The following is a 25,988-nucleotide window of genomic DNA, read 5'->3' on the forward strand; positions in this document are numbered from 1 at the left end:
ACAGATTCTATTTAGTGGGGATTATGCAGGTTTGTTAAACTTAGGACATCCATTGACCATTGCAAAATATGAAAGAAAGTGCACTCACTTGTTTTATAGTTTTGTTTGTGCCTTTTAAATTCACAGCAATTGTAGCCTTCAAGTTATTTTGTTAGCTTTTCGTTGTTAATGTTTTTCATAGTACATTCAACCACCGGGGGATGGACTTTTTTGATACGGATTTGTTTCTTCTTTTCTGTAAGAGTAAAAATAAAATGCAAAAATTCTGTGTATGTCACACAAGTTTGGGTGGTTATTAGTGTGCATTAAAATTCTAAATTTCCCAAAGAATCCTCAACTGGACAATTGTGTAATCTGGGACGTGGTGTGGCAGGGGAGGGAGGTGTAGGGAGCCACGTATCTGATTACCAGGACCATATCTGTCCCTCCACATGGAGGGACAAGTGTTAAAATGGCGCCATTTTAACAGTTATCTTTTCTGATTTCCTATTCTAGCAGAAAAATGTGTGTGCAAGAGGAAAAATCATGCAAGTAATTATAATTCTTCAAATGCAAAGATTCTCAGGAATACTTAAATAGGTATGTGCATTTTTCATTGGCTTTAAGAACAAGACCAGAACAAATCATAGCAACTGTGGTTGCTAATGTTACTAAATGATCTGTTAAAACGTGGTTATTAAACATATAAACAAATCACCTTCGTCCTGGCTCAGCTTTGTTCAGTTTTAACTTATGTCCTTATAGGGCATTACAACTCTCACTGCTATAGTGCATGGTAATTATTTTGCTAACCAGTGCTGGATAGGTAATTTAAAGGTCAAAATATTTTGATTTGGGTCAACTGATAAATTTAACAATTACATGGTTATTTATTTGTCTAAAACTGTTCGTTTGCAAGATGTGGCAACCCATTGGAGCCCACTGGAGAGAGGTCTAAAACATGCCTGGGTCCCACTCCGAGAGATTTAGAATTGGCCTAGGGTACAGGCTGAGCAGAAGGATTTTTTTAAACCTCTTACAGGTGATTCTAATTCTTGAGAGTATGATAAACTCTTCTTAGAGTTTAGAGAAAACTCTTCTTAGTTCTAGAGAAAACTCTTCTTAGTTCAGATGCTTAATTTTTCCAAAAGACCTTTTGACAATTTTTCAGCAAACTTTTAAAATTACCTTACTGAAATTTTGATTCTGCCTTAATGTTTCTTTTCCAGAATTAAATGATCAAAATACAACTCTCAGGTCCTCATCACCATAGTAAAAAGGTGATGACAATGTAGACAAATTTGGTATTTCTTTTAAAATATCCCTTGACCTTAAAAAAAGTTTTCTGTACTGCACATATCAAGTGAAAATATTTGGTTAATACACAAGTTATTTATCTGTAACTTGTTATATAAGACTTGGGGACTTCTAGAATTTTAAAACAATTATTTTTAATACTTCTTAAAAAATAATCTATACTCAGTTACTATTTGATTTAGGAGTACACACTGAGAGTTAGCTTGTTTACCTTTTATTTGCAAGAAGGAATGTTAAGGCAAAAAGTAACGATCTTCATTTTCAAGATAAATCTGGCATTTTAAGTTCTGATAAGCCTGTCCTCCACATGTGCCAGTCGGAATCCCCAGCACATACCCACTCAGCCATGCTATCGCAGTCCTCGGCCAGAGCACATCTATTGCCCTCTCAGGAAGACATCCCTATGTATTCCCAACACCTAAAAAAAAGCTTGGAGGTTCCTCTCTTTATCCTCTCACAGCCACTCACTAGAAGGAATCCCTTATATATGCTCTTTCCTTGTTTGTTCTCTCAGTGTATGCACATCGAGGTTCAGGGACCGGGTCTTATTCAGCTTAGTGACTGCAGCATTTGCTCTCTTGCCAGGCTCAAAGGTGCTCCATCTGCTTCTGGAGCTTGGTGCAGCATTCCGGAAGGAGAGGGCCAGGATCTGCACAGCTGCAGTGACAGATGGTGTCCAGAAGAGGACAAGCAAGAGCTGTTGAGCTGGAAGAGATCAAGGCCTTCTCTAGAAGTTCCATCCTTTAAAAGATTTTTATTTATTTATTTGACAGACAAAGATCACAAGTAGGCAGAGAGGCAGGCAGAGGGAGAGGAGGAAGCAGGCTCTCCTCCTTGAGGAGCAGAGAGCCCGATGCAGGACTCGATCCCAGGACCCTGGGATCATGACCTGAGCCAAAGGCAGAGGCTTTAACCCACTGAGCCACTCAGGCGCCCCTAGAAGTTCCATCCTCGAGCACAGCCATTCAACAGGGAAAATCCAAAAGCTAGATTACAGGTGGCTCAGAGATGGTCAGGTAATCCAAGGAGCTGCGGTTGACTATCATCTCCCACAGGAGGGTGCTAGATTTCAAGAGATCTGATGAGTGCCTAATTTGGGTCTGATGCTCTATAACTTGCAGTTAACTATCCATATTTTACAACCAGGGAAACTGGGGAGTAGAGATTAAATAACACGTAATAAGCAGAGCCAATATCTGAGCCTAGGCCCACCTACCTTCAAAGCCCACACAGTGCCAGTGCTCCAGGAACAGAAATAAGAGGAGTTAAGGAAGCCAGAAAACTTCCTTGTGCTCTCAGCTCAATTTCTGGTCCTTCAGAGCCCTCTCCCCATTCCTTAACTAGGGTCAAGTCTCTTCCCCAGTTAGGTTCTCTCATAGTTCTTTTGGACATTTCTCCAACACTGCTGCATTGCCACATTCGACCCCACAAATGAGAAATGTTTAGGTGAATGTGACATAAATGGGGGAGGGATTGTTAGGGATAATGACGTTATTTGGTTAGTTTTTTAAATGCCTTTTTGATAGTACTGGCTACAGTAAAATAACGAGGTTCTTTGTTACCCAAAGCTTTGAGAAGTTACTTACTATGGAGGTCTGTTTCCGATTCCTGTTCCATAAGATCACGCAACTCGTCAAGATTCCCTTCTAGCCAAATGCTGATATGTTCAATGTTTTCATCTCTTTCCTTCAGCTTTGTTGTTAGGTTTTTTATTTCTTGCAAAATCTCATCACCACTGCTTACCAGTTCCTTTAAAAAAATAATATTTTGGGATGTGTGAATATAAATTCCAACCAAATAAATAAAAACATTGAGTGAATCATATCTAAGACAAAAATATGTATGTAAAATTGGTATTACTCATGCAAAATAAATGTCCATATCGCATTTACAAAGTTCTGTAGAAGATCTCAGAAGAAAACAGATTAGCAAATGAGACAATTGAATGGAATGCTCACTACCTCTAACCTTGGCAGGGATGGGGGCTGAATAAGAAGCTCGCTCACCTTCAGAGCTGCATGGAACTTCAGGGCATAATCGGCATGGCTTACAGCTGAAGAGAAAAAACTTTGGAACCAGGCTAGATCTGAGCTTTAAATCCCCATAGGTTCATTAACTGTTTGGTCTTGGGCAAAGTTACTTAAACTGTGAACCTCAGTAGCCTCATCTGGAAAAGGTTAAAGTCTGAGCCAGAATCATATGTAAACTTTAAATACTCAAGAGAGTGGCAAAGCCAGGATTTAAACTCCACCTAGCAGCCTTTGCGGGGGAGGGGGAAGCGGTGAGAGGAGCAGGGCAGGTAAAACATGGAGGACAGATGGACTTCAGACCTGACAAATCTGTCCTAAAATAGTGTGTGTGCGATTTGTGTTTGCAGGTGGAGGTGGGGTGTAGATTCCTCTACCAATCCTCCAGATTGGTAGAGGAGGAAGACAGTGTCCCAAAAGATTAAGATTTTAGTGACATTTGGCCCCGCTAAAAAGACAACAGCTCCAAATGGAGTCACCTAGGCAAAGCCTCACGTCACCAAACAGAATCGATTTAATTACAGTTTTGGCTCTCTCAGAAATGGAATCTTACACCAGTCTATCAGGAACCACCTCATCAGCACCAGTTAGGTCATCTGCCTAATAATCCCTGCCACCCCTAAAGGAAACTAATCTTGCAATAATCAACCTGCTTTTTGTGCTTAGTATAACTACCAGGTTCCAGCTCCCTTCAGCCTCTTGTATAGCTCCTCAGAACACCTTTTAATCTGCTAGCTGGGATGTTGCCTGATTCATGAATCATTGAACAGAGCCAATAAGATGTTTCAAATTTACTCAGGTGAATTTTTTTTTTTTTTTTAACAATACAGAGCACTCATGTTAAGATATGATGAGTGTACCAACACTGTCGATCCCCCCAATCCTGGCCCCCTACCTTATGGAGGCACACAGGTACACACATACACACAAACATTAGGTAGGTGATTATTATTAGGAATATTATATTTATGGAGGCAAAAAAAGCTCACCTTAACTGTAGCATGAAAGTCATCCCACAAATCCAAATACTCCGCTAAAATAAAAGATTTTTGAAATACAAGGGTTACAGAAATGTGAAAATTTTTATGAAAGTAGTGCTATTTGTTTTTCAAAAATTGCTTATCTAAAAATTTCCACTCCCAAAATGACAGAATAACTGAATTAGACTTGTCCACTCACTGTAAACAAGGAGGAAATATGTTAAATTTAGTAGGCTTCATGCCTGGTATGGGACTTGAACTCACATTCTTGAGATCAAGAGTCACATGCTCTATTGACTAAGCCAAAGAGGTACCCTGAATATATGTTTTAATATCCAGTTTTCAGGTACTGGAGAATGGGCAGCACAGAAATGGGACACTTAAAGGAGGGGTGACAAATGAGGCAAGCCTTAACGATCACCTGGCTTTCTGCTGGAGGGTACTTTCCAGACCTAAGTGTAAGCAAAACAAAGCAGGTTTGCACACAGACACAAAAATCTGTACAAAGATTAGCAAATTGGACCCAGCAATATATAAATACAATAATAGCTCTTTCTTTCTTTCTTTCTTTCTTTCTTTCTTTCTTTCTTTCTTTCTTTCTTTCTTTCTTTCTTTCTTTCTTTCTTTCTTTCTTTCTTTTTTTTAAATTTATTTGACAGAGATCACAAGTAGGCAGAGAGGCAGGCAGAGAGAGAGGAAGGAAAGCAGGCTCCCTGCTGAGCAGAGAGCCCGATGCAGGGGCTCCATCCCAGAAACCTGGGTTCAGGACCTGAGCCGAAAGCAGAGGCTTTAACCCACTGAGCCACTCAGGCGCCCCCACAATAATAGCTTTTGAACAAGCAGGTTTTATCTCAGGAGATTGGTTTAACATTCAAAAATGAGTTGGTGCAATTTACCATCCTAATAGCATAAAAGAAACACATGAACACCTTGAGTAGCTGAGTTTTCACAGGCACTGCACATCTTCATGACCAACGGCCTCTAATAAGTACCTTGGATGCCCAAGTCCAGGGGCCCCTTCATGGCACCACTTTGCAGGCGCTGTCACGTACCATTACTGGGGAAATCAATGCATCTGTGCAACGACACCAGGTGGCAATTTGCAATTTTGCATCTAGTTTCCTCCACACTTGCCTCATATGCCTTTGCCCTTTGCTAGTTTTACTCCATATCCTTCACTATAATGGACAAGAAGTGTAACAACTTGAGCCTGGTGAATCCTAGCTGATCATTGAGCCTAAGGACGGTCTTGAGGACCACTAATATAACACCTAAAAGCTGTAAAATCTTGCTGTGAAAAATAAGTTCCAAATAAATGGAGATGTATACTATGTTCTTGGATTGGAAGATTTTATTTTGTTAAGATGTCAGTTCTCCTCAAATTGATTTATGGATTCAATAGAAACCCAATTAAGATCCCAGCAGGCGTGTACTTATAGACAAATAAGCTATCTTTGAAAGCTTACAAGAAAATCAAAGGACCTATAATAGCCAAAATCATTGTAAAAGAGAACCAGAAACATGGAGAACTTACATTACCTGACGTCCAGATTGAGCATGAAAGTAATCAGGACAGTGTGGTATTGGTATAAAGTCAGAATAAGAAACAGACTTATAACATTGATTTTTGAAAACGTCATTGGAGTAGTACAATGCTAAGATAAGCTTTTCAAAATGGTGCTAGAACAATTGGATATACATGAGAGAAAACATAAAATTCAACTCTTACCTCACACTGTACAAAAATTTGAACTTGAATTGGAGATCTAGACATAAGAGCTGAAACTAAAAACTTACAAAAGAAAACATAGGAAAAAATCTTGGAGAACCTGGCTTAGGTGAAAATATCTTAGAACACAAAACGTACTACCCTTAAAAGATGAAATAAATAAACTAGACTTTACTCACAGGAAGAACTTTTGCTCTTTCAGGACAATATAAAGAAAATGAGAAGCCTCATACTGAAAAAGGACTCATTTCTAGAATACACAAAGATTTTAACTCAACAACACAACACAAGGTAATGAGCAAAAGATACGGACAAAAATGGGGCAGACTTTTCCAGAGATGGCCCCACAATATATTCCTTCCCACATGCTCTTCCCACAACATCACATTGACACCCCTCCCATTAGTGGTGGCATCTGTGTCCCCTTCCCTTGTACCTGGGATCTTATCTTTTGAAACGCAGCAGGCCAAGCCACTACATGGAAATTCTGGCTGTGAGTCAGCAGCAACACCAGTCACACTGAGTGAGTAGATATATCTGCAGATGACTCCAGACCCAGCTGTTGAATTACACCCAGCCATCAAGTTGCCCCAGCTCATGTCATGTAGAGAAGACATGAGTGATTTCTACCACCAAATGACCAATTGAGGAGCAAAGTAAGTGATTTGTAATAATTTGTTATGCTGCAATAGATAATTGATTCAAGACATTTCATAAAGGATGATATACAAGTGGTCAAAAAGCACATGAAAAAATACTCAATAGCATCGGTCATCAGAGAAATGCAAATAAAAATCACAACAAAATACCATTATATACCTACTAAAATGGCTTAAATGTTAAGTGTTTTGACAATTTTAAATGTTGGTGAGGAGTGGAGTATCCTGTTGCTAGTCGGATAAGACTAGCAATTCCACACCTCAGTATTTACCCAAGAGAAATGAAAACAAATATTCACAAAAATACATGTAACCAAGTAGTAACCAAGTACTGGAAACAATCCAAATGTCCTTCAAATGGTGAATGAATAAACAAAATATAGTACATCTACATAATGGAATACAACTACAGAGCTATAAAAAGGAGCAAGGCAATGATAGATGAATGGATCTAAAAAAAAAAGTTTGCTGAGACAAATAGATAAAGATGTGGTCCATATACACAGTGGAATATTACCCAGCCATCAGAAAGGATGAATACCCAAATTTTCTATCAACATGGACAGAACTGGAGGAGAATATGCTGAGTGAAATAAGTCAAGCAGAGAAAGTCAATTATCATGGTTTCACTTGTGGAACATAAGGACTAGCATGGAGGACATTAGGAGGATGAAGGGAAAAATGAAAGGGGGAAATTGGAGGGGGAGACAAACCATGAGAGACTGTGGACTCAAGAAACAAACTGAGGGTTTTAGAGGGGAGGGGCTTAGGGGGATGGGTTGGCTGGGTGATGGGTATTAAGGAGGGTACTTCTTGCATGGAGCACTGGGTTTTATACGTAAACAATAAATCTTAGAAGATGACATCAAAAACTAATGATATACTGTATGGTGACTAACAACATAATAAAAATAATTTTAAAAAATTATTTTTAAAAATTTGCTGAGTGCAAGAATCCAGGTACATAAGTGTATTTCATCATTCCATTTGTTTCTAATCCTTATTGACAAAAAGCAGATCGGGCACTGGGTGTGGTGAAAAAATAATGAATACTGTTTTTCTGAAAATAAATAAATTGAAAAAAAAAAAGGAAAAAAAAAAGCAGATTGGGGCACCTGGGTAGATTAGATGGTTAAGCTTCAACTCTTGGTTTTGGCTCAGGTCATGATCTCAGGATGTGAGATTGAGCCCCACATCAGGCTCCATTCTCAGTGTGGAGTCTGCTTGAGGTTCTTCCCCCCTCTTTCCCCTCTGCTCCTCCCCCTATTCTCATGCTATCTTTCACTTTTTATCCCTCAAAATAAAAATAAAATAGGAAAGAAAGAAAGGGAAGAAGATGAAAGAAGGAAGGAAGGGAGGAAGGAAGGAGAGAGAGAGGGAAAGAGAAGAAAAGGGGACAGAAAGAATAAGAAGGAAGGAAAGGGAAGGGAAGGAAGAAGGAAAGAAAAGAAAAATGAAGGAAAGAGAAAGAGGGAGGGAGGAAAGGAAGGAAGGGGAGAGAAAAGGAAAGGAAAGGGAAGGGGAGAGGAAATGGGAGAGGGAAGGAATGAGGGAAGGGAAGATGGGTTCCAGGCACTGCAGAGTGGGAAACCAACAACAAAGGGATGTGAGAAATTTTGCAGGGATAATATGTTCTCCATCTTGCTTGAAGTAGCAGTGGTTACAGTGGCATGTACATTTATTAAAACTCATTGAACTTTAGATGAACTCATTTTATTGTATGCAAGTCAGTAAAATTTATTTAAATAAAACAAAAAACTTATTTTTTATATGTTCAGATCACCCATGATATATTACTTACTCTGATGAGCTGTCAATTGACAAGACAGTTCACTTGATGTGGACTTGAGGTCATCTTCTCCTTTTCTGTACTGTTCTATCTTGTTCTTCATATATGCAATATACTGGAAATGAAAGACATATGATTGCTTTAAGCAGTTTAGTTACCGTAAATTATCCATGCAGTCATTTGGCACACATCTATTGATTCTTCATGCCACTGACTGCTCTCAGTACAAAGGTAACAGTGGCGAGAAGAGCCCTTGTCCAGGCTATATTCTGGTGAAGGAGAGAAAGGATCTGGCTTCTCAATAAGCATTTAAGCACCTGACAAAACATGGCATTCTGAACATAATTTGCCACAAAAAGGTATCAAAAGGTATTCTGCCTAAATGCAACGTGCCCACAAACAAAAAAGTGTTCTGTGTTGCAAAATGTGTGTGCAGGAAAAGTACCAAGGCAGCCATGCTTCTAGACTGGAGGGGTTCAGCATAAGACCTCAGAGAGAGGAGTTATCAAGTCTGGAGACCCCACAGAATTGCTCACTCCATTCGGATGTTTCACTGGGTTGAGTGATGGTGGTAGTAGTGGTTTGGGTATTAAATTCATCGTTTTCTGTTCTGACCACCCAGTGCTCAGGAATACTAAACGCTTAAGTCTCTGGGAACTTTGAAAGCATGGGCTTTGGATAGAAAAATGGCACTGATTCTGTTTCAAGAGGGAAATTAAAGGTTACTGTGAGCATAACATGGGCCTGAGTCCCTAGAAATTACTGATTTAAAAAAAAAAATCCTAGAAATTGTACCTAGGGGGCGCTTGGGTGGCTCAGTGGGTTAAGCCTCTGCCTTCAGCTCAGGTCATGATCCCAGAGTCCTGGGATCGAGCCCCTCATCGGGCTCTCTGCTCAGTGGGGAGTCTGCTTCCCCCTTTCTCTCTGCCTGCCTCTCTGCCTACTTGTGATATCTCTCCCTCCTTCTCTCTCTCTCTCTGTGTATGTCAAACAAATAAATTCATTTTTTGAAATGCTGTAGAACGGTTTTTTTTTTAAAGAAATTGCATCTACTACCACAGAAGACATAGAATTGTTTATAAGCATTTTATAGGGTCTACTCATGGGCCCTTGATCTTGTGTCAGTCTGTGTGACTTGTTGGCTAGTTTTGTAGTAAACCAGCATGAAAACCTCTGCAGGCCACATCCAAGATGACATTCTTGCCCCCTCTTTGAATGTGGATTACAGTTTGTAGACTTGTCTGGTTTCCCATAACTCTCAAATGTGTAAACATACTGAATTTTAATTTATCCATTTATTTGCTCATTTCCTTAGCTAGATGATGAGCTTCCTAAGGACTTGGGGTGGTGTCTTACCCATCTCTGTATTCATTGAGACTTCCCCAAGGCTAGGGACTCGGTGGGTGCTTAAAATGTCTGCTGAGAGAAGGGATGTAACCAGCAGAACAGAGTGGGGAGTGAATAAGATAAACAGCATTATTCAGGACCTAGTAGATAGACAATAAACTAGAAAACAGAACTTATAGAATCAGTCTTTCACACAGTCATCCATTTGCTTATCCATTACCAAAGTAGCAATAAAAATTCCAAGTATTTTAATAAATTATCTGTCATCTCGACAGGAAGATAATCTTGTGGAATATTTCCACGGGTAGACGAAATGCCTTATAAGACTGCTGCAAGGGCTAGAAGAAAGAAGATGTATTACACATGTGCAGGTTAGTGATGCTGGTACCCAGACTCTGGAGCACATTTACTTTTTCAAAGTACATTAGTACCACTTATGCCATTTTAATTCTACCAGAAACACATGATATTGGTGTATAACTGTTGCAATTGACCTGATGAAAAAGAGTACCCAGACAGGTAAAAGGATTTTTCCCTTAGAGTCTTATTGCCAAGGGACTTTTTCTTTTTCTAGCTGTTAAAAGTTATTAAAAATGTAGAGCCTTGATTTCCTCATCTATAAAAGGGACATAATATATATTATCCATATTAAAGGTTACTGTGAGCATAACACGGGCCTGAGTCCCTTTTCCATGTGAGCCATTATGCAAAACACTTGGGATACACTGATACAGATCCTTACTTTGAGGTCACTGTGGTTTACTTAAAAAAAAAAAAAAAAAGAAAGAAAGAATGATACAATCAATACAAAAACGACAGACAACTTAAAATTTTAAATGGGCAAAACACTTGAACAGGTACTAAACAAAGATGTATACAAATGGCCACCAACACATGAATAGATGCTTCATTTGATCATCAGGAAAATGCAAACTAAAACCACAATGGGATACCACTACAAACTCTCCAGATGGTCAAGTAGGAAAAAAAATAAATAACCAAAGTTTGGCAATAATGTGGAGCCAGTGGTGTTCTCACATACCCTACTAGGAGTGATCTGAAACTTCTCTGGGAGATGGCACTGTGCACAAGAGTGGATTGTCCACATTTCTATGGCTCTGTGATTCCACTTGAGGGGTATACCCCACAGAATTATGTACATATGTTCCTGAAAACACATGTACTAGAATGTTCATGACAACTCTATTCATAATAGCCCCAGCTAGAAATTCTGTAACCCCCCTCCAAGAGTATGTAAATTGTAGTATAGTTATACACTTGAATACTATGTATGGAACCAAGGCTGAACAAACTATAACTGCATTCAATATAATAAAGACGTACTTTGCAAACACAATATTGAGCAAGAGTACATACTGTAATATTCCATACATATGATGTTCAAAAACAGACAAAACTAGTCTTTGGTGTTAGAAGCCAGTATACTGTTACTTTACTTTGTGGGGAGGTTAGTGGCAGGAAAGGACGTAGATGATATCTGGATACTATTAATGCTTTGTTTCTAGATCTGGGCGCTGGTTACCTGTGTGTATTCACTTAGTGTTTCACTTATGATTTGTGCACTATTTTATATGTACTTAGTCTTTATTTCAAAAGTTTTAAGTCTCCCTTTCTCATGTAACTATATTATAGGTCTAGGCAACTAACCAAAACCATCATGCAAAGTGAAGTGTTCTTGAACTTACTTTTCTCAATTTTTCATTTTCCAGGAGCAAAGCATCTACTTTTAAGTCATGCACATAGATTTCATTTTCTAAGTTCTTTAGAGTTTCAAAATGGTTTTTAATCTTATGGCTTTCTTGATCTCGTAAGTATTTGAGTTCTTGCTTCACTTTTTCCTGCTCAAACATAAAACCCACAATTATCTCAGAGTTAAATAAGCAGGGCACCGGTGTTTTAGATTGCCTGAACCACATTCAGAGAGGGGTTATAATTAATTCCTGAATCATCAGCAGAGGCTATGTATACCTTCCCTTAGAAAAACTTGATATTTAAAACTCCAGAGTTGATTCAATTCTGGGAAGATGGTGGAGCAAGAGGGTCCTGAGCTCATCTCAACCATGGACACACTGAGATAATAGCTATATCTGTGCAACTATCTTTGAAAGTGATCCAAAGACTAGCAGAACGGACTTGCATAGAGAGAGGGCCACGTTGAAATGTGTAGGAGTGGCAGAGACATGTTTAGGAACCCAAATCCCAGAAAACAACCACAAACAGGAAAGATACTACAGGAAGCCAGAAGATCAGGCCTCATGCCAGGTACCCCAGGCATGAGGGACCCACACTGGAAAGAGAAGTCTCTGTAATATTTTAACTTTGAAAACTAGTGGGACTTAAATTCACGAGTCTTTACAATCAGCAAGGCTTAACTCTGGTACTTCAAAAATCAATAGGTTTTGCTCTGGGAAAGCTGGAGAACTGGAGGACAATAAGAAACTGAGCCTTGGGCGCCTGGGTGGCTCAGTGGGTTAAGCCGCTGCCTTCGGCTCAGGTCATGACCTCAGGGTCCTGGGATCGAGTCCCGCATCGGGCTCTCTGCTCAGCAGGGAGCCTGCTTCCTCCTCTCTCTCTGCCTGCCTCTCTGCCTACTTGTGTTCTCTGTCAAATAAATAAATAAAATCTTAAAAAAAAAAAAAGAAAACTGAGCCTTCACCTTTAAGGAGCCAACAAAACAAATAATCCTGCTGAGGCACAGCATAGAAGCAGCTGTTTGACATTGCCTGGGGTAGTTAGGAAAATTTATTTACTAATCTCAGATTGTATGTTGGAGGGGCAAGGATTTTTAGGAGATCATTACAGAACAAATGTGGTGATGGGTGCCATTTCTCTTCCTCCCTGATTCCCATCAACCTTGCTGGCCAGACACTTGCAGGAAGCAGGATGAATGCTCTCCACCTATCTTGTTAACTAGTACCCTGCCCCTGCATTCCCCTGCAGAGATGCCCAATCCAACTGGCCATACTCCAAAGGCATCCCTCCAAAGTGACTCCTGCCCTGGAGAGAGAAGAAGACATCCACACATGCCAGTGTGCCCACAGTCCCAACAGCTGAACCTTATGGCTGGCAGCACAGTGAGAGTGCCCTGCTGATCAGTGAGATGGCAGCCCCAGCAGACTGGGGGCAGGCATCTGATCTCAGTGCAAGCTCCACCGACCAACAAAGCCTCTCAGGGACAAAGAAAAGAGAATGTCCTATGGCTCTGTGCAACCCCAGCAGATGGGCTGATAGGGGGCTTCTGGTTTGAATGCTGACATCACCTAACTACAAGCCCTCAGCAGCCCCAGACTGTCCCTTTAACAGCACAGGGACCAAACACTGTCTGGTGCACATAACATAGGCAAATGGACCTGACTATAGGGAAATATGGTTTAGCCACAATAGTGGGGTTCACACAACCCACAAAAAAGATGCCATTGAAATGCTTGACTCTGATGAACAGGGAGCATTGCATCATTGGGTACTACCGGACCTCCTCTTCAAAAGGCCACTACTTACTTTCAAGATCAAGATATGTAGCTAACTTCTATAATACATAGGGGGGAAAAGCAGAGCTAGACAAAATGAGGAGACAGAGGAGTAAGTGCTAAAGGAAAAAACATGATAAAACCACAGCAAAAGAGCCACATGAAATAGAAATAAGCAATATGCTGGTTAGGCAACTCAAATACATGGTCATAAGGATACTTACTGGACTTGAGAAATGAGTGGAAGATCTCAGTTAGACATTCCATAGAGAGATACAGAATATAAAACCGAGGCAGAGATGAACTCAATAACTGCAATGAAAAATACATTAGAGGAAATCCATAGCAGATTAGAGGAGGCAGAAGAACAGATCAGTGATCTGGAAGACAGATGTAATGGAAAGCAACCAAGCTGAAAAGCAAAGAGAAAAAATATAATAGAAAATGAGAATAGGTTAAGGGCACTCAGTGATGTCACCAAGTGTAGTAACATAAGCATTATAAGGATCTCAGAAGAGACAGAGGAGGCAGAAAATTTATTTGAAAAAATAATAGCTGAAAACTGTCCTAATTTGAGAAAAGAAAAAGACGTCCTGGCCCAGGAAGCAGAGAGAGCACCCAACAAAATTTATGCAAGGCAGTCCACACATAATAATTAAAATGACAAAACATAGTGATAGAGAATTTTAAAAACAACAAAAGAAAATAATATATACAAGGAAAACCCTATAAACCTATCAGCTGATTTTTCAGCAGAAACTTTATGGGCCAGAAGAAAGTGGCATAACATATTCAAAGTGCTGAAAGAAAAAAGAACCTACAACTGAGAATATTCTATTCAGCAAATCAGACTTAATAAGAAATGTTAATGGGCATCCTTTAAGTGGGGGAAAAAAAAAAAAACTGCCATAATCAGGAGTAAGAAAACTATAAAAGGAAAAAAAATTCACACATAAAAGCAAACATTTAGTAAAAGTAGATTAATCACTTATAAAACCAATATAGAGGTAAAGCACAAAAGGAATAAAATCAATTATATCTATAAAAATAAGCCAAAGGATACATTTTTTTAAAAATGTAAAGTATGACATAATATACATAAATTTGGGGGGTTGGTAAAAACTTAGTGCTTTTAGGGGTGTCTGGGTGGCTCTGTCAATTAAACATCTGACTCTTGATTTCAGAGCTCAGGTCATGATCTCAGGGCTGCAGGATCAAGCCCCAAGTTGGGCTTCATGTTGGACATGGAATCTGCTTGAGATTCTCTCTCTCCCTCTTCTTCTGTCCCTGCACCTCCCTTAAAAAATAAAAATAGTGCTTGGAAAACTGCACATCTACATGCAAAAGAATGAAACTGGACAATTTTATTACCCTATACACAGAGATAAACTCAAAATGGGCTAAAGACCTAAATGTGAGACTGGAAACCATAAAATTCTTAGATGAAAACATAGGCAGTAATTTCTTTGATACCAGCCATAAAAACATTTTCCTAGATATGTTTCCTTAAGCAAAGAGGAAAAAAGCAAGAATAAACTATTGGGACTACATCAAAATAAATAGTTTTGCACAGTGATGGAAATCATTAACAAAACAAAAGGCAACCTACTGAATGGGAGAAGATATTTGCAAATGATATATTTGATAAGTGCTTAATATCAAAAATATATATAAAGAACTTATACAACTCAACACCAAAAGCCCAAACAATCCAGTTAAAAAATGCACAGAGGACATGAAAAGACATTTTTCCAAAGACGACATACAGATGGCCAACACACATATGAAAAAATCTTCAACATCACTAATGATCAGGGAATGCAAATCAAAACCACAATGAGAGATGGCAGAATAGGAGACTCCTAAGCACACTTTGTCCCACAGAAATACACAGAAAATACCCATATCAGGGCAAATAACCCAGTAAGAAACCTGAAAACTGGCAGAATGGACTCTCCACAGCTAACTGTTGAGAAGAGGCCACATTGAAAAGGATAGGAGGTGCAGAGACATGGCCAGGAGCCAAACTGATCTGTAGGAGAGAGAGACACCACAGGCACAGAGAGGGAAAAGAAAAGACCCCTCATCAGCCATCCCAGGCAAGGGGGAGCCGCACTGGGAAGATGAATCCCCACAACACTGGCTTTGAAAACCAGATGGGCCTAACTTTGAGTTCTTGCAGTTAAATGGGGCTTAACACCTGGAATAGTGGTTTGGACTTTGCAATGGATGGAGAGCAACAGAAAACGTAGTTCCCACCCTTAAAAATAAATCACAATGAAGAGCCCCACCAATATACAGTATGGAAGCAGCAATTTGAAAAATGGCTGGTGTACACAGGAAGGAGATTTTATTTACCAATCTCAGAGCATGTACTGTAGGGGCAGGGATCTTTGGGTGACTTCCAGAACAAAAGAGCTGGCAGGCACCATTTCTTTTCCCAGACCCCCAGACTAAATACATAGACACCTTCAGGAACCAGTGCAGCCTGGACACTCCTGCCTAGCTTACTAGCAGCACACCCTGCCCTTACACTGTTCCTCAAACCTCCCCCCTCCATTCTGGTGAGGCAGTTTTCTAAAGTGGCTCCAGCTCCCCTCCCACAGCAGAGCAGCCATGACCTTGCTGGCACCTCATGCCCCACCCCTGTATTCTTCCACAGACCTGCCCTTGGCAGTTCTCCAGGACATAGGTCCCCTCTTGCAGCAGACCAGCACACAATTTTATAATAATGTTTACCCACCCACATTCTCTTGTAGACCCACCCTTAGCAGGATTCCCTCCAACGCAGTGCCACTAGCCTCACACTGTGCAATCATCCCTGATTGAGGCCAACACCATTCCAAAGTGACGCCTGTCCCAGGGAGAGGGGAAGATAACCATACACATTTGTCTGATTCAGACCCCTGCAGTGGGCTGGGGGCAGACATCTGGTCTGACTGCAGGCCCCACTCACCAATGAAAGCTTCTTAGAGGACAAACACAGTGAGAGCACCTTACAGTTCAGTGCTACCACAGCTCCGGCAAATGCCTAGCCTGACTCAGCTCAAGCCCAACATGACCCCAAACATAGCTAACAGCACAGGGATGAAGTCCTGAGATATTCAGAGAGAGCCACTGCAGACAGCTGGACTGAAGGCAAACATGGCTCTACCACAGAAATAAGGAACACGCAACACACACACGAGATCCCCCTGAGGCACCAATTTCTGGTGCACAAGAGACACTGCACTGCAGAGCATTACAGGATCACTTCTTCCTAAGTCCATTGCTTTCAAGAGCAGGAGACCCAACTGATATTCCTGCCACAAGGGAACAGACACAGAGCTAGTCAAAATGAGGAGACAGAAGAATATGTCCCAGATGAAAGAACAGGACAAAATCACAGCAAGAGATCTAAATGAAATGGAAATAAGTAATAGTCTGGGTAATATTATTTATTTATTTATTTATTTATTTATTTGTTAAAAATATTTTTATTTATTTATTTGACAGACAGATCACAAGTAGGCAGAGAGGCAGGCAGAGAGAGAGGAGAAAGCAGGCTCCCCACTGAGCAGAGAGCCTGATGCAGGGCTTGATTCCAGGACCACGGGATCATGATCTGAGATGAAGGCAGAGGCTTTAACCCACTGAGCCACTCAGGTGCCCCCGGTAATATAATTTAAAGTAATAATCATAAAGATACTCACTGGAGTTAAGAGTAGAGGACCTCAGTGAGACTCTCAACAAAGAGATAGAAACATAAAAGAGAATCAATCAGACATAAAGGAGTCAATAACTGAAATTAAAAATACACTAGAGGGAATAAATAGTAAACTAGAGGAAGCAGAAAAATGTATCAGTGACCCAGAGGATAAAGTAATAGAAAGCAATCAAGCTGAGTAGGAAAAATGACTAATAAAAATGAAAACAGATTAAGAGAACTCAATGATACCATCAAGTGTTATAACATTCACATTATAGGGATCCCAGGAGAAGGGAGAGATAAGGGGGAAGAAAATTTATTTGAAGATAAAATAGCTGAAAACATCCCTAATCTGGGGAAGTTGAAAACATCCCTAATCCAAGATGCACAGAGAACCCCCAACAAAACAACCCATGGAAATCCACACCAAGACATGTGGTAATTAAAATGGCAAAATGTAGCAAAAAAGAGAATGTTTAAAGCAGCAAGAGAAAAGAAATTTACATACTAGGAAAACCCCATTAACCTATCAGCTGATTTTTTTCAGCAGAAATATCACAGAGAGACAGGAGTGGCATGATATATTCAAAGTCTAAAAGGAAAATTCCTGCATCCAACAATACTTTACTCAGTAAGTCTACAATTCAGAATAGAAGGAGAAATAGAGTTTCCCAGACAACCAAAAGTTAAAGGTATGACCATTCAGCCAGCCTTACAAGAGATGTTAAGGGGGATTCTTTGAGTGGACAGGAAAGACCATAATCAGGACTAAGAAAGTAGGAAGCACAAAAGTATATCTATAAAAATCATTCAATGGGGGGAGCCTGGGTGGCTCAGTGGGTTAAGCTGCTGCCTTTGGCTCAGGTCATGATCTCAGGGTCTTGGGATCGAGTCCCGCATTGGGCTCTCTGCTCAGCGGGGAGCCTGCTTCCTCCTCCCTCTCTCTGCCTGCCTCTCTGCTGACTTGTAATCTCTGTCAAATAATAAGTAAAAATCTTTTAAAAAAATCATTCATGGTTTCACAAAATAAAAAGGTATGAAGTATGATATCACATACCTAAAATGTTGGGGGTGAGAGGAAGAATAAAATTTTAGTGCTTTTATCATAGGTTCAAACTTAAGTGACTATCAACCTAATATAATCTGCTGTGTATATAAGAAGTTAGGTAAATCTAATGGAAACTACAAATAAAAAACCATTAATAGATATGCAAAAAATAAAGAGAAACGAATCTGAGTATGTCACTAAAAATTCCAGCAAACTGTGAGAGAAGCAAGCAAGAGAAAAAAACAAAAAACAAAAAAAGAGAGAAGTACTACAAAAACAACCATAAAACAAGTTAAAAATGGCACGAAGTACATACACCTACTAATAATGGACTAAACACTCCAAACAAAAGACATATGGTAATGGAATGGACAAGAAAACAAGACCCATCTTGCTACCTACAAGATACTCTTTTCAGTCGAAGGGATGGAAAAACATTTATCATGCAAAGGGAAGTGAAAAGAAAGGGTAGTATTATTTATATCAGACAAAATACACTTTAAAACAAACACTGTAACAAAAGACATAGAATCATAAAGGGAATCATAATCATAACAATCCACCATGAAGATATGTGTAAGTATTTATGCCCCCAACATGGAAGCACCCAAATACACAGCAAACAATGACAAAAACGAAAGTAAACAATAGTAATACAATAGTAGTAGGAGACTTTAACATGCCACTTACATCGATGGATAGATCATCCAAACAGAAAATCAACAAGGAAACAGTGATTTTTGAAGGACCCATTGGACCAACAGATTTAACAAATATATTCAGAATATTCCATCCTGAAACACTGGATACATATTCTTTTCAAGTGCACATGAACCTTCTCCAGAACATATCACATATTAGGCCACAAAACAAATTCCAGAAAATGCAAAACCCTGAAATTTTACCATGCATCCTTTCCAACCACAATGCTGTAAAACTAGAAATCAGCCACAAGGAAAATCTGGAAAGAGCACATTCATGGAACTTAAGTAATATACTACTAAACAATGAAGGGTCATATAAAAAAATCAAAGAGGAAATTAAAAAAATACACAGAGATAAATAAAAATGAAAACATAATAGTCTAAAATCTTTGGGGTACAACAAAAGCTGTTCTGAAAGGGAAGTTTATAACAATACAGGCCTACCCCAAGAAGATAGAAAAATCTCAAACAAACAACCTAACTTTCTACCTAAAGGAGATAGAAAAAGAAGAACAAAGCCCAAAGTCAGTAGAATGAAGGAAATAATAAAGATTAGAGCAAAAATAAATGAAATAGAAACTAAAAACAAACAAAAAAACAATAGAACAGATGGATGAAGTTGGAAACTGTTCTTTGAAAAGTTTAACAAAACTGATCAACTGTTAGCCAGACTCATCGTAAAAGAGAGAGAACTGAAAATCAGAAATGAAAGAGTAGAAATCACACCCAACACCACAGAAATATAAAGGATAGAGAATATCATGAAAAATTATATGCCAACAAATTAGACAACATAGAAGAAATGGAAATATACCTAGAAACATAGAAGCCCCCAAAACTATATCAGGAAGAAATAGAAAATTTAAACAGACTGATTACCAGCAAAGAAATTGAATAAGCAACCAAAAAACTCCTAACAAACAAAAGTCCAGGTAAATTTACAGGTAAGTTCTACCAAACATTTAAAGAAGAGTTAATACCTATCCTTTTCAAACTATTCCAAAAAATAGAAGATGAAGGAAAGCTTCCCAATTCATTCTTTGAAGTCAGCATTACCCTGTAACCATGTAAAGACACTACAAAAAAGGGAAATTTAGGTCAGTATCTCTGATGAACATAGAAGCAAAAATTCTCACCAAAATATTAGCAATTCAACAATACATTAAAAAATTATTCACCAGGATTCAAGTGGAATTTATTCCTGGGATACAAGTGTGGTTAAATATTTGCAAATCAATCAGCATAATACATCATGTCAACAAAAGAATGGAGACAAACCATATGATTATTTCAATAGATGCAAAAAAACCATTTGACAAAGTATGACATCAAAAAAAAGCCCTCAACAAAGTAGTTTTAGAGGAAACATACCTCAACATAATGAAAATTCCACAGCAAACATCATACTCAGTGTTGAAATCTGACAGCTTTCTCCCTAAGATCAGAAAAAAGACAAGGATCTCCACAAGTTTTTTTTTTGTCCAACATAGTACTGGAAGTTGGAGCCACCGCAATTAGACAAGCAAAAGAAATAAAAGGTATCCAAATTGGTAAGTAAAAATTTCACTGTTTGCAGATGACATGATACTCTATATAAAAAACCCTGGAGACTCTACCAGAAAACTACTAAAAGTGATAAATGGAATCATGAGGTTAGCAGGAGACAAAATCAATATACAGAAACCTGTCACATATCTATACACCAATAATGAGGTAGCAGAAAGAGAAATTAAGGAAACAGTCCCATTTACAATTACACCAAAAATAATAAAATACCTAGGAATAAACTTAATCAAGGAGGTGAAAGACTTGTACTGTGACTATAAAACATTGATTAAAGAAATAGAAGATGACACAAACAAATGGAAAGATAGCCCATACTCATAGAATGGGAGAATAATTATTGTTAAAATATTTGTACTACCCAAAGTAATCTGTAGATTTAATGTGATCCTTATCAAAATACCAACAGTATTTCTCATAGAACTAGAAAAAATAATACTAAAATTTGTATGGAACAATAAAAGACCCTGAATAGCCAAAGCAAGCTTAAAAGGAACAAAACTGGAGGTATTAAAACCCCAGATTTCAAGACATTCTACAAAGCAGTAGTAATGAAAGCAGTATGGTACTGGCACAAAAATAGACATATAGACCAATGGAACAGAATAGAGAGCCTAGAAAAAAAAACCCACAAATATATGGTCAATTAATCTTCAACAGGGGAGGCAAGAATATGCAATAAAGACAGTCTCTTCAACAGACAGTGGTGGGGAAACCAGACATCTACATGCAAAAGAATGAAAGTAAACCGTCTTCTTACAACATACACCGAAATAAATTCAAAATGGACTCAAGACCTAAATGGAAGACCTGATACTATAAAAATTCTAGAATAGATCACAGGCAATAATTTCTCCAACATCAGCCACAGCAAACGTTTTCTAGATACATCTCCTGAGACAAGGGAAACAAAAGCAAAGTAAACCATTTGGACTATGTCAAAACAAAAAGCTTCTAGAAGCACAGCAAAGGAAACAATCAACAAAACTAAAAGACAACCATAGGTGTCTTTTAATGGATAGAAGATCAAAGAAGATGATGGGTAGAAGATGAGTAGATCTTGGGTAGATGATGGGGAGAAGATATTTGCAAATTACATATCTGACATACACATATTAGTAACCAAAAATACAAAAAACTTACACAACTCAACACTAAAAAACCAACTAATCCAATTTAAGGATGGGCAAAATACATGAACAGACATTTCTCTAAAGAAGACATTCAGATAGATGGCCCATAGACACATGAAAATATGCTCAGCATCAGCAGGAAAATGCAAAGCAAAATCACAATGAGATATCACATCACACTGCCAGAATGGCTAAAATGAAAAACTCAAAAAACGATAGAATGTGGAGAAAAAGGAACCCTTGGGCTCTTTTGGTGAGAATGCAAATTGGTATAGCCATTGTGGAAAACACTACAGAGGTTCCTCAAAAAATTAAAAATAGGAATACCTTACAATCCGGGAATCGTACTACCTGGTTATTTACCCAAAGAATATGAAAAAGCTAATTTGAAAGGATATATCCTCCCTTTGGTTTATTGTAGCATTATTTACAATAGCCAAGATATGGAAGCAACCTAAGTGTCCATGGATAAATGAATAGAAAAAGGACATAAGGTACATATATACAATGGAATATTCCTCGGCCATAAAAACAAAATGAGATTTTGCCATTTGGAATAACATGGGCGGACCTAGAATATATAATGCTGAGTAAAATAAGGTAGCCAAGGAAGGACAACTACCATACTGATTTCACTCTGACATGGCATTTAAGAAACAAAACAAACAGAAAAAAGGACACAAACAAACAGACAAAAAGACTCTTAAATACAGAGAACAAAGTTGTGGTTGCCAGAGGATAGGTGGGTGCCAGGATGGGTAATGAAGAGAATTAAAATACACACTTTATCGTGATGAACACTGAGTAATGTATAGTACTATTGAATGATTCAACACTTGAAACTAACATAACACTATATATTAATTATATAATTAATAGATATACAATTAATAGATATTGAATAAACAATAAATAAAACTCCAAAGCTGATTTGTGGAAATTTTTCATAAACTTTGAGAAGAAAGTTAAAACAAGTTGTTGAAACAACTTCATAAAAATATGAATATACTTTGATATATAAACAATTATATGACAAAAATAGGGGGGAAGGAAGTAGAATTTATTGAGGCTTTTTTAGGGAGGATTTAATATTTCTTGAGAAAAGAATAATACTTTATGGATTTTTCAGAATTTTCTACTGAATTTTGTATTTGGTTCATAGTCATTATACTGTTATAAATCACATAGTCTTTAGTCATTGTATGATCACCACTAGCAGAATTGTACTAAGAAATTGCATATATAATACAATTGCATATATAATATACTTACTATAGTACTCTTCCCTTTCATCTTTTTCTATACCCACGTGATAAAAGTTACTTTTGATATCAGTGCATCTCAAAAAATAGAATGTTTCTATTTTAAATTGGCCAACTCTATACACACATTTATCACTGACAACTGATTATACATTTTAAGAAGGTAGTAAATGTCTCTTCACCTGCTCTCATTTTATCCACTCCCTTCCCACCTCTGCAACCTCTGTGCACTTATTCTAATCTTCACAAGACATTAACAGAATAATATATCTGAAAAGAACATTAGAACGCATCTTCCAATTTCTACTTTAAATAAGAAAATGGGGGCTGCCCAGTGAGTTTCCTGTGATTACATGTTAGTTGCATCAGAGTCTCTGTGTATACATATGTATACCCACACAAGTACAGTTTGTATATATCAGTATTCTAATAAAAGAAAGAATGAATGCATTGACTCTTTACCGTGTTGTTAAAATATCTTGAAAAATCTTTTGACATTTGAGAAATGTAATCATTTAGCAAATTCTGCTCCTGCTTTTGTGCTATAAGAGAAAAAATAAATACCCACATTTGGTTTTTAAAAACGAAAATAAGGCATGTGCTTAATTTTAAAAATCATATACTATTATAAGGCTCATAACAAAAAACAAGTCAGTTCCTTTCCAACACAGTACCCACCCTTATGTTTAACTCCACAGAATTAACTATTTTTAAACTCATTTAGACTTTTTCTTCTATTTTCTTAATAAATGCTTCTATGGCTATTTCTTGATTTGCTATTTTAAGACATTTTCCACTTTCTTCCCAACATAGAAATGCTTACTCCCAACCCCATGTCCCCCCCCACACACTTACAACCTCTTTGTTTCCCCCCTTCCAACATCGCCATAAAGCCATATTCTTAAAATGAATTTTAACTCTTTAGATTATGACAACGTAAATATTATTCACAGAGGAGACACAGAGGAATGTGGTAAAATTATACCTCCTCACCTGTATAATTTTTTGTTTTTCTAGGAGATAAAAATAGCCTCACTTTTTTTTACTTGCTTAGTTTTCCATGTATACATTAATTCATCAAAATCTAAAATAGAATTAAAATCTTCCAAATATTACTTCCCACCATGGTCAAACACCTTAGGTGATCTACCAGCTCCCTTCGCCTTCCCTCCCCCACTGCCTTCTCTTTAGGTCTCCTGGAGAGCTGAACACCTGGGACTTTTGCAGCCCCCTTGGGTTGGACTCCTATTTCCTGCATTTCACATCCTCCTCTTTTTCCTGATTTGTTCCTTCTTTGTTGAAGCAAGTTTCGTACTAACTTCCTGAGAGAGTAAATGAGATATTTTGACATCTTTTGTATCTGAATGAATCTGTTTTATATTTGTAGTTGACTAATAGTTTCAACGGGCAGCTAATGTTGGAAACTATTTTCTCTTAGATTTTTGAAGGCAATGTCTTCTAACGTTTAGTATAAAACTACAGTTAAGAAGTCTAAAACCATTGGGATTACTAATCTTTTGTGTAAGGTCTGCTTTTTCTCTCTAGAAGCCTTTGGGATATTTTTTTTCTCCTGCAATCCCAAAGTGATGTTACTTAGTATCTTTTCTTTCAGAAATTGCACTGGAGATTGATGGGCCTTTTCAAGTAGGAAACTCATATTCTCCAATTCTAAGAAATATTTTTGTATTATTTCTTGGATAACTTGATCTTTGTATTTTTCCCATTTTATCTTCTCTGACCTTCTTTTTAATTAGATATCCAACCTCTCAGAATAGTCTTCTAATTTTCTTACTCAAATTTTATCCTGTTCCTCAGCTTTTTTTTTTTCTTCTTCTTCTGTTTTTGGAGAGATTTCCTCAACTTTTCATAGAATCCTCCTACTGAATTTTAAAATTTTGGTTGTTATTTTTTTCATTTCTAAGAGCTCTTTCTTGTTTTCTATTATTTCTTTAAGCATCTTTTTTCATAAATGCAGTATTTTTTGTACAAATATAAGTTAAAGATATATCTTCTGTAATATATAGAATGTATATTTTCTATAATATGTAGAGACTATGAATACACATTATGTATAATACAGAGAGACTATATATTCTCCAAGAATCTATCTTTAAAAGTATTCTTACATTCTTTGGGTCATCTATGTTTCCATCAACTTCTGTTATTCTGTCTGCTTTAGTTTCTACATTTCATTTTGGATTTTTTCCTGAGGTGTCTGGTGATCTTTGATTGTCCACTCCTATTTAAGCATGAGGCACTAAAATTTCAGTTCCTGGGTGGGCTTCATTGTACAGTGATAAGGAAGGGACCAGCCATTTTGTTGGGGGATCCTGAAATGCTAGATTATGTCGGGCTTTTCTCTGAGATGGTTTGGTTTCCTTCAAGAAGAATCCAACCACCTCCTTCTTCAGAGTGGGGTGGGGGAGGGATTAGAGAATAGTTACACACAGCTGGCAGCTTCATCAAGCCGACCCATGGCAGGGGGGTCTCTCTACAGCATCTGTCTTCTACTCTCAGTCATATTTGATATCCTGCAGTTTAGAATCTGTTGGGGCAACAACTTCTCTGCTAGCATTCGGAGGAATATCACTCAGCTGCACAGAAGACAGCATCTGACCTGCCAGTCTCACTGCTTTTTATAAAGACATTCAACCAATCTTCAGCTCCATGACTCATCTCAGCTTCACGGTATCAGGGTCCTCCAATGCCCAAGACTTGCCGGGTCTTGTGGATAGAACGTCTTGCTTTCATGGTGTGCTTTTCTGCAGGCACTTGCTTTTCATATTCCCCTTCCTGTTAATACCTCTATCCAATCACACCTTCCAAAAATGTGTTGATGTCTATTACCTGTGGATATCTTCTCCGCCAGTCTCTATATCTATGAGTTTATAACATTTTTCCCTAAAAAAAAAAAAAATCTTTTACACATATTTGTTATAAAGTTTCATTAGGGAGCAAAGATAGATGCATGTTTTACCCATCAAATTTAGCCAAAAGTCATTACATTGTTTTCTATATGTACTGAGCCTATTCTATCCCCTGTAAGTCTTACCGCTTACAGGTAAAGCATATTTTTCTACTCTCTGGAACACATTGCTCTTATGTTCCCTTTTCTACCTGTCTCTTGCCTTCCTATATTTCCTCTACTTTCTTTAGTAGTTCTCTCTTTTGCCTCAAGAGAATCAGAACTTGTATTACAGGATAATACATTGCTTATTTTCATACTCATCCTGTTTCTTACATCCTCCATCTTAGCATAAGAAGGGATGGGAGGA

The 25,988-nt window shown here is 38.1% G+C and overlaps 1 protein-coding gene across 4 annotated transcripts in view; it reads right to left on the minus strand.

Moving 5' to 3' along the window:
• Nucleotides 1-25,988, minus strand: part of CCDC175 (coiled-coil domain containing 175) — a 67,504-nt gene that overhangs the window by 691 nt on the left and 40,825 nt on the right. For 3 of the 4 annotated variants that reach the window (XM_032344359.1, XM_032344360.1, XM_032344358.1), the window contains 6 exons: nucleotides 23,176-23,255; nucleotides 11,534-11,686; nucleotides 8,493-8,595; nucleotides 4,313-4,356; nucleotides 2,883-3,045; nucleotides 89-235 (listed from right to left, as the gene is read on the minus strand). In XM_032344359.1, coding sequence (XP_032200250.1) covers nucleotides 144-235; nucleotides 2,883-3,045; nucleotides 4,313-4,356; nucleotides 8,493-8,595; nucleotides 11,534-11,686; nucleotides 23,176-23,255 — 635 coding nt within the window. In that variant the 3' untranslated portion in view covers nucleotides 89-143. The remainder of the gene's footprint in view (nucleotides 1-88; nucleotides 236-2,882; nucleotides 3,046-4,312; nucleotides 4,357-8,492; nucleotides 8,596-11,533; nucleotides 11,687-23,175; nucleotides 23,256-25,988) is intronic. The other variant, XM_032344361.1, reaches the window with a different exon arrangement.

This window comes from Mustela erminea, chromosome 5, assembly GCF_009829155.1.
Source record: "Mustela erminea isolate mMusErm1 chromosome 5, mMusErm1.Pri, whole genome shotgun sequence".
In the NCBI taxonomy this organism is placed as follows: Eukaryota; Metazoa; Chordata; class Mammalia; order Carnivora; family Mustelidae; genus Mustela; species Mustela erminea.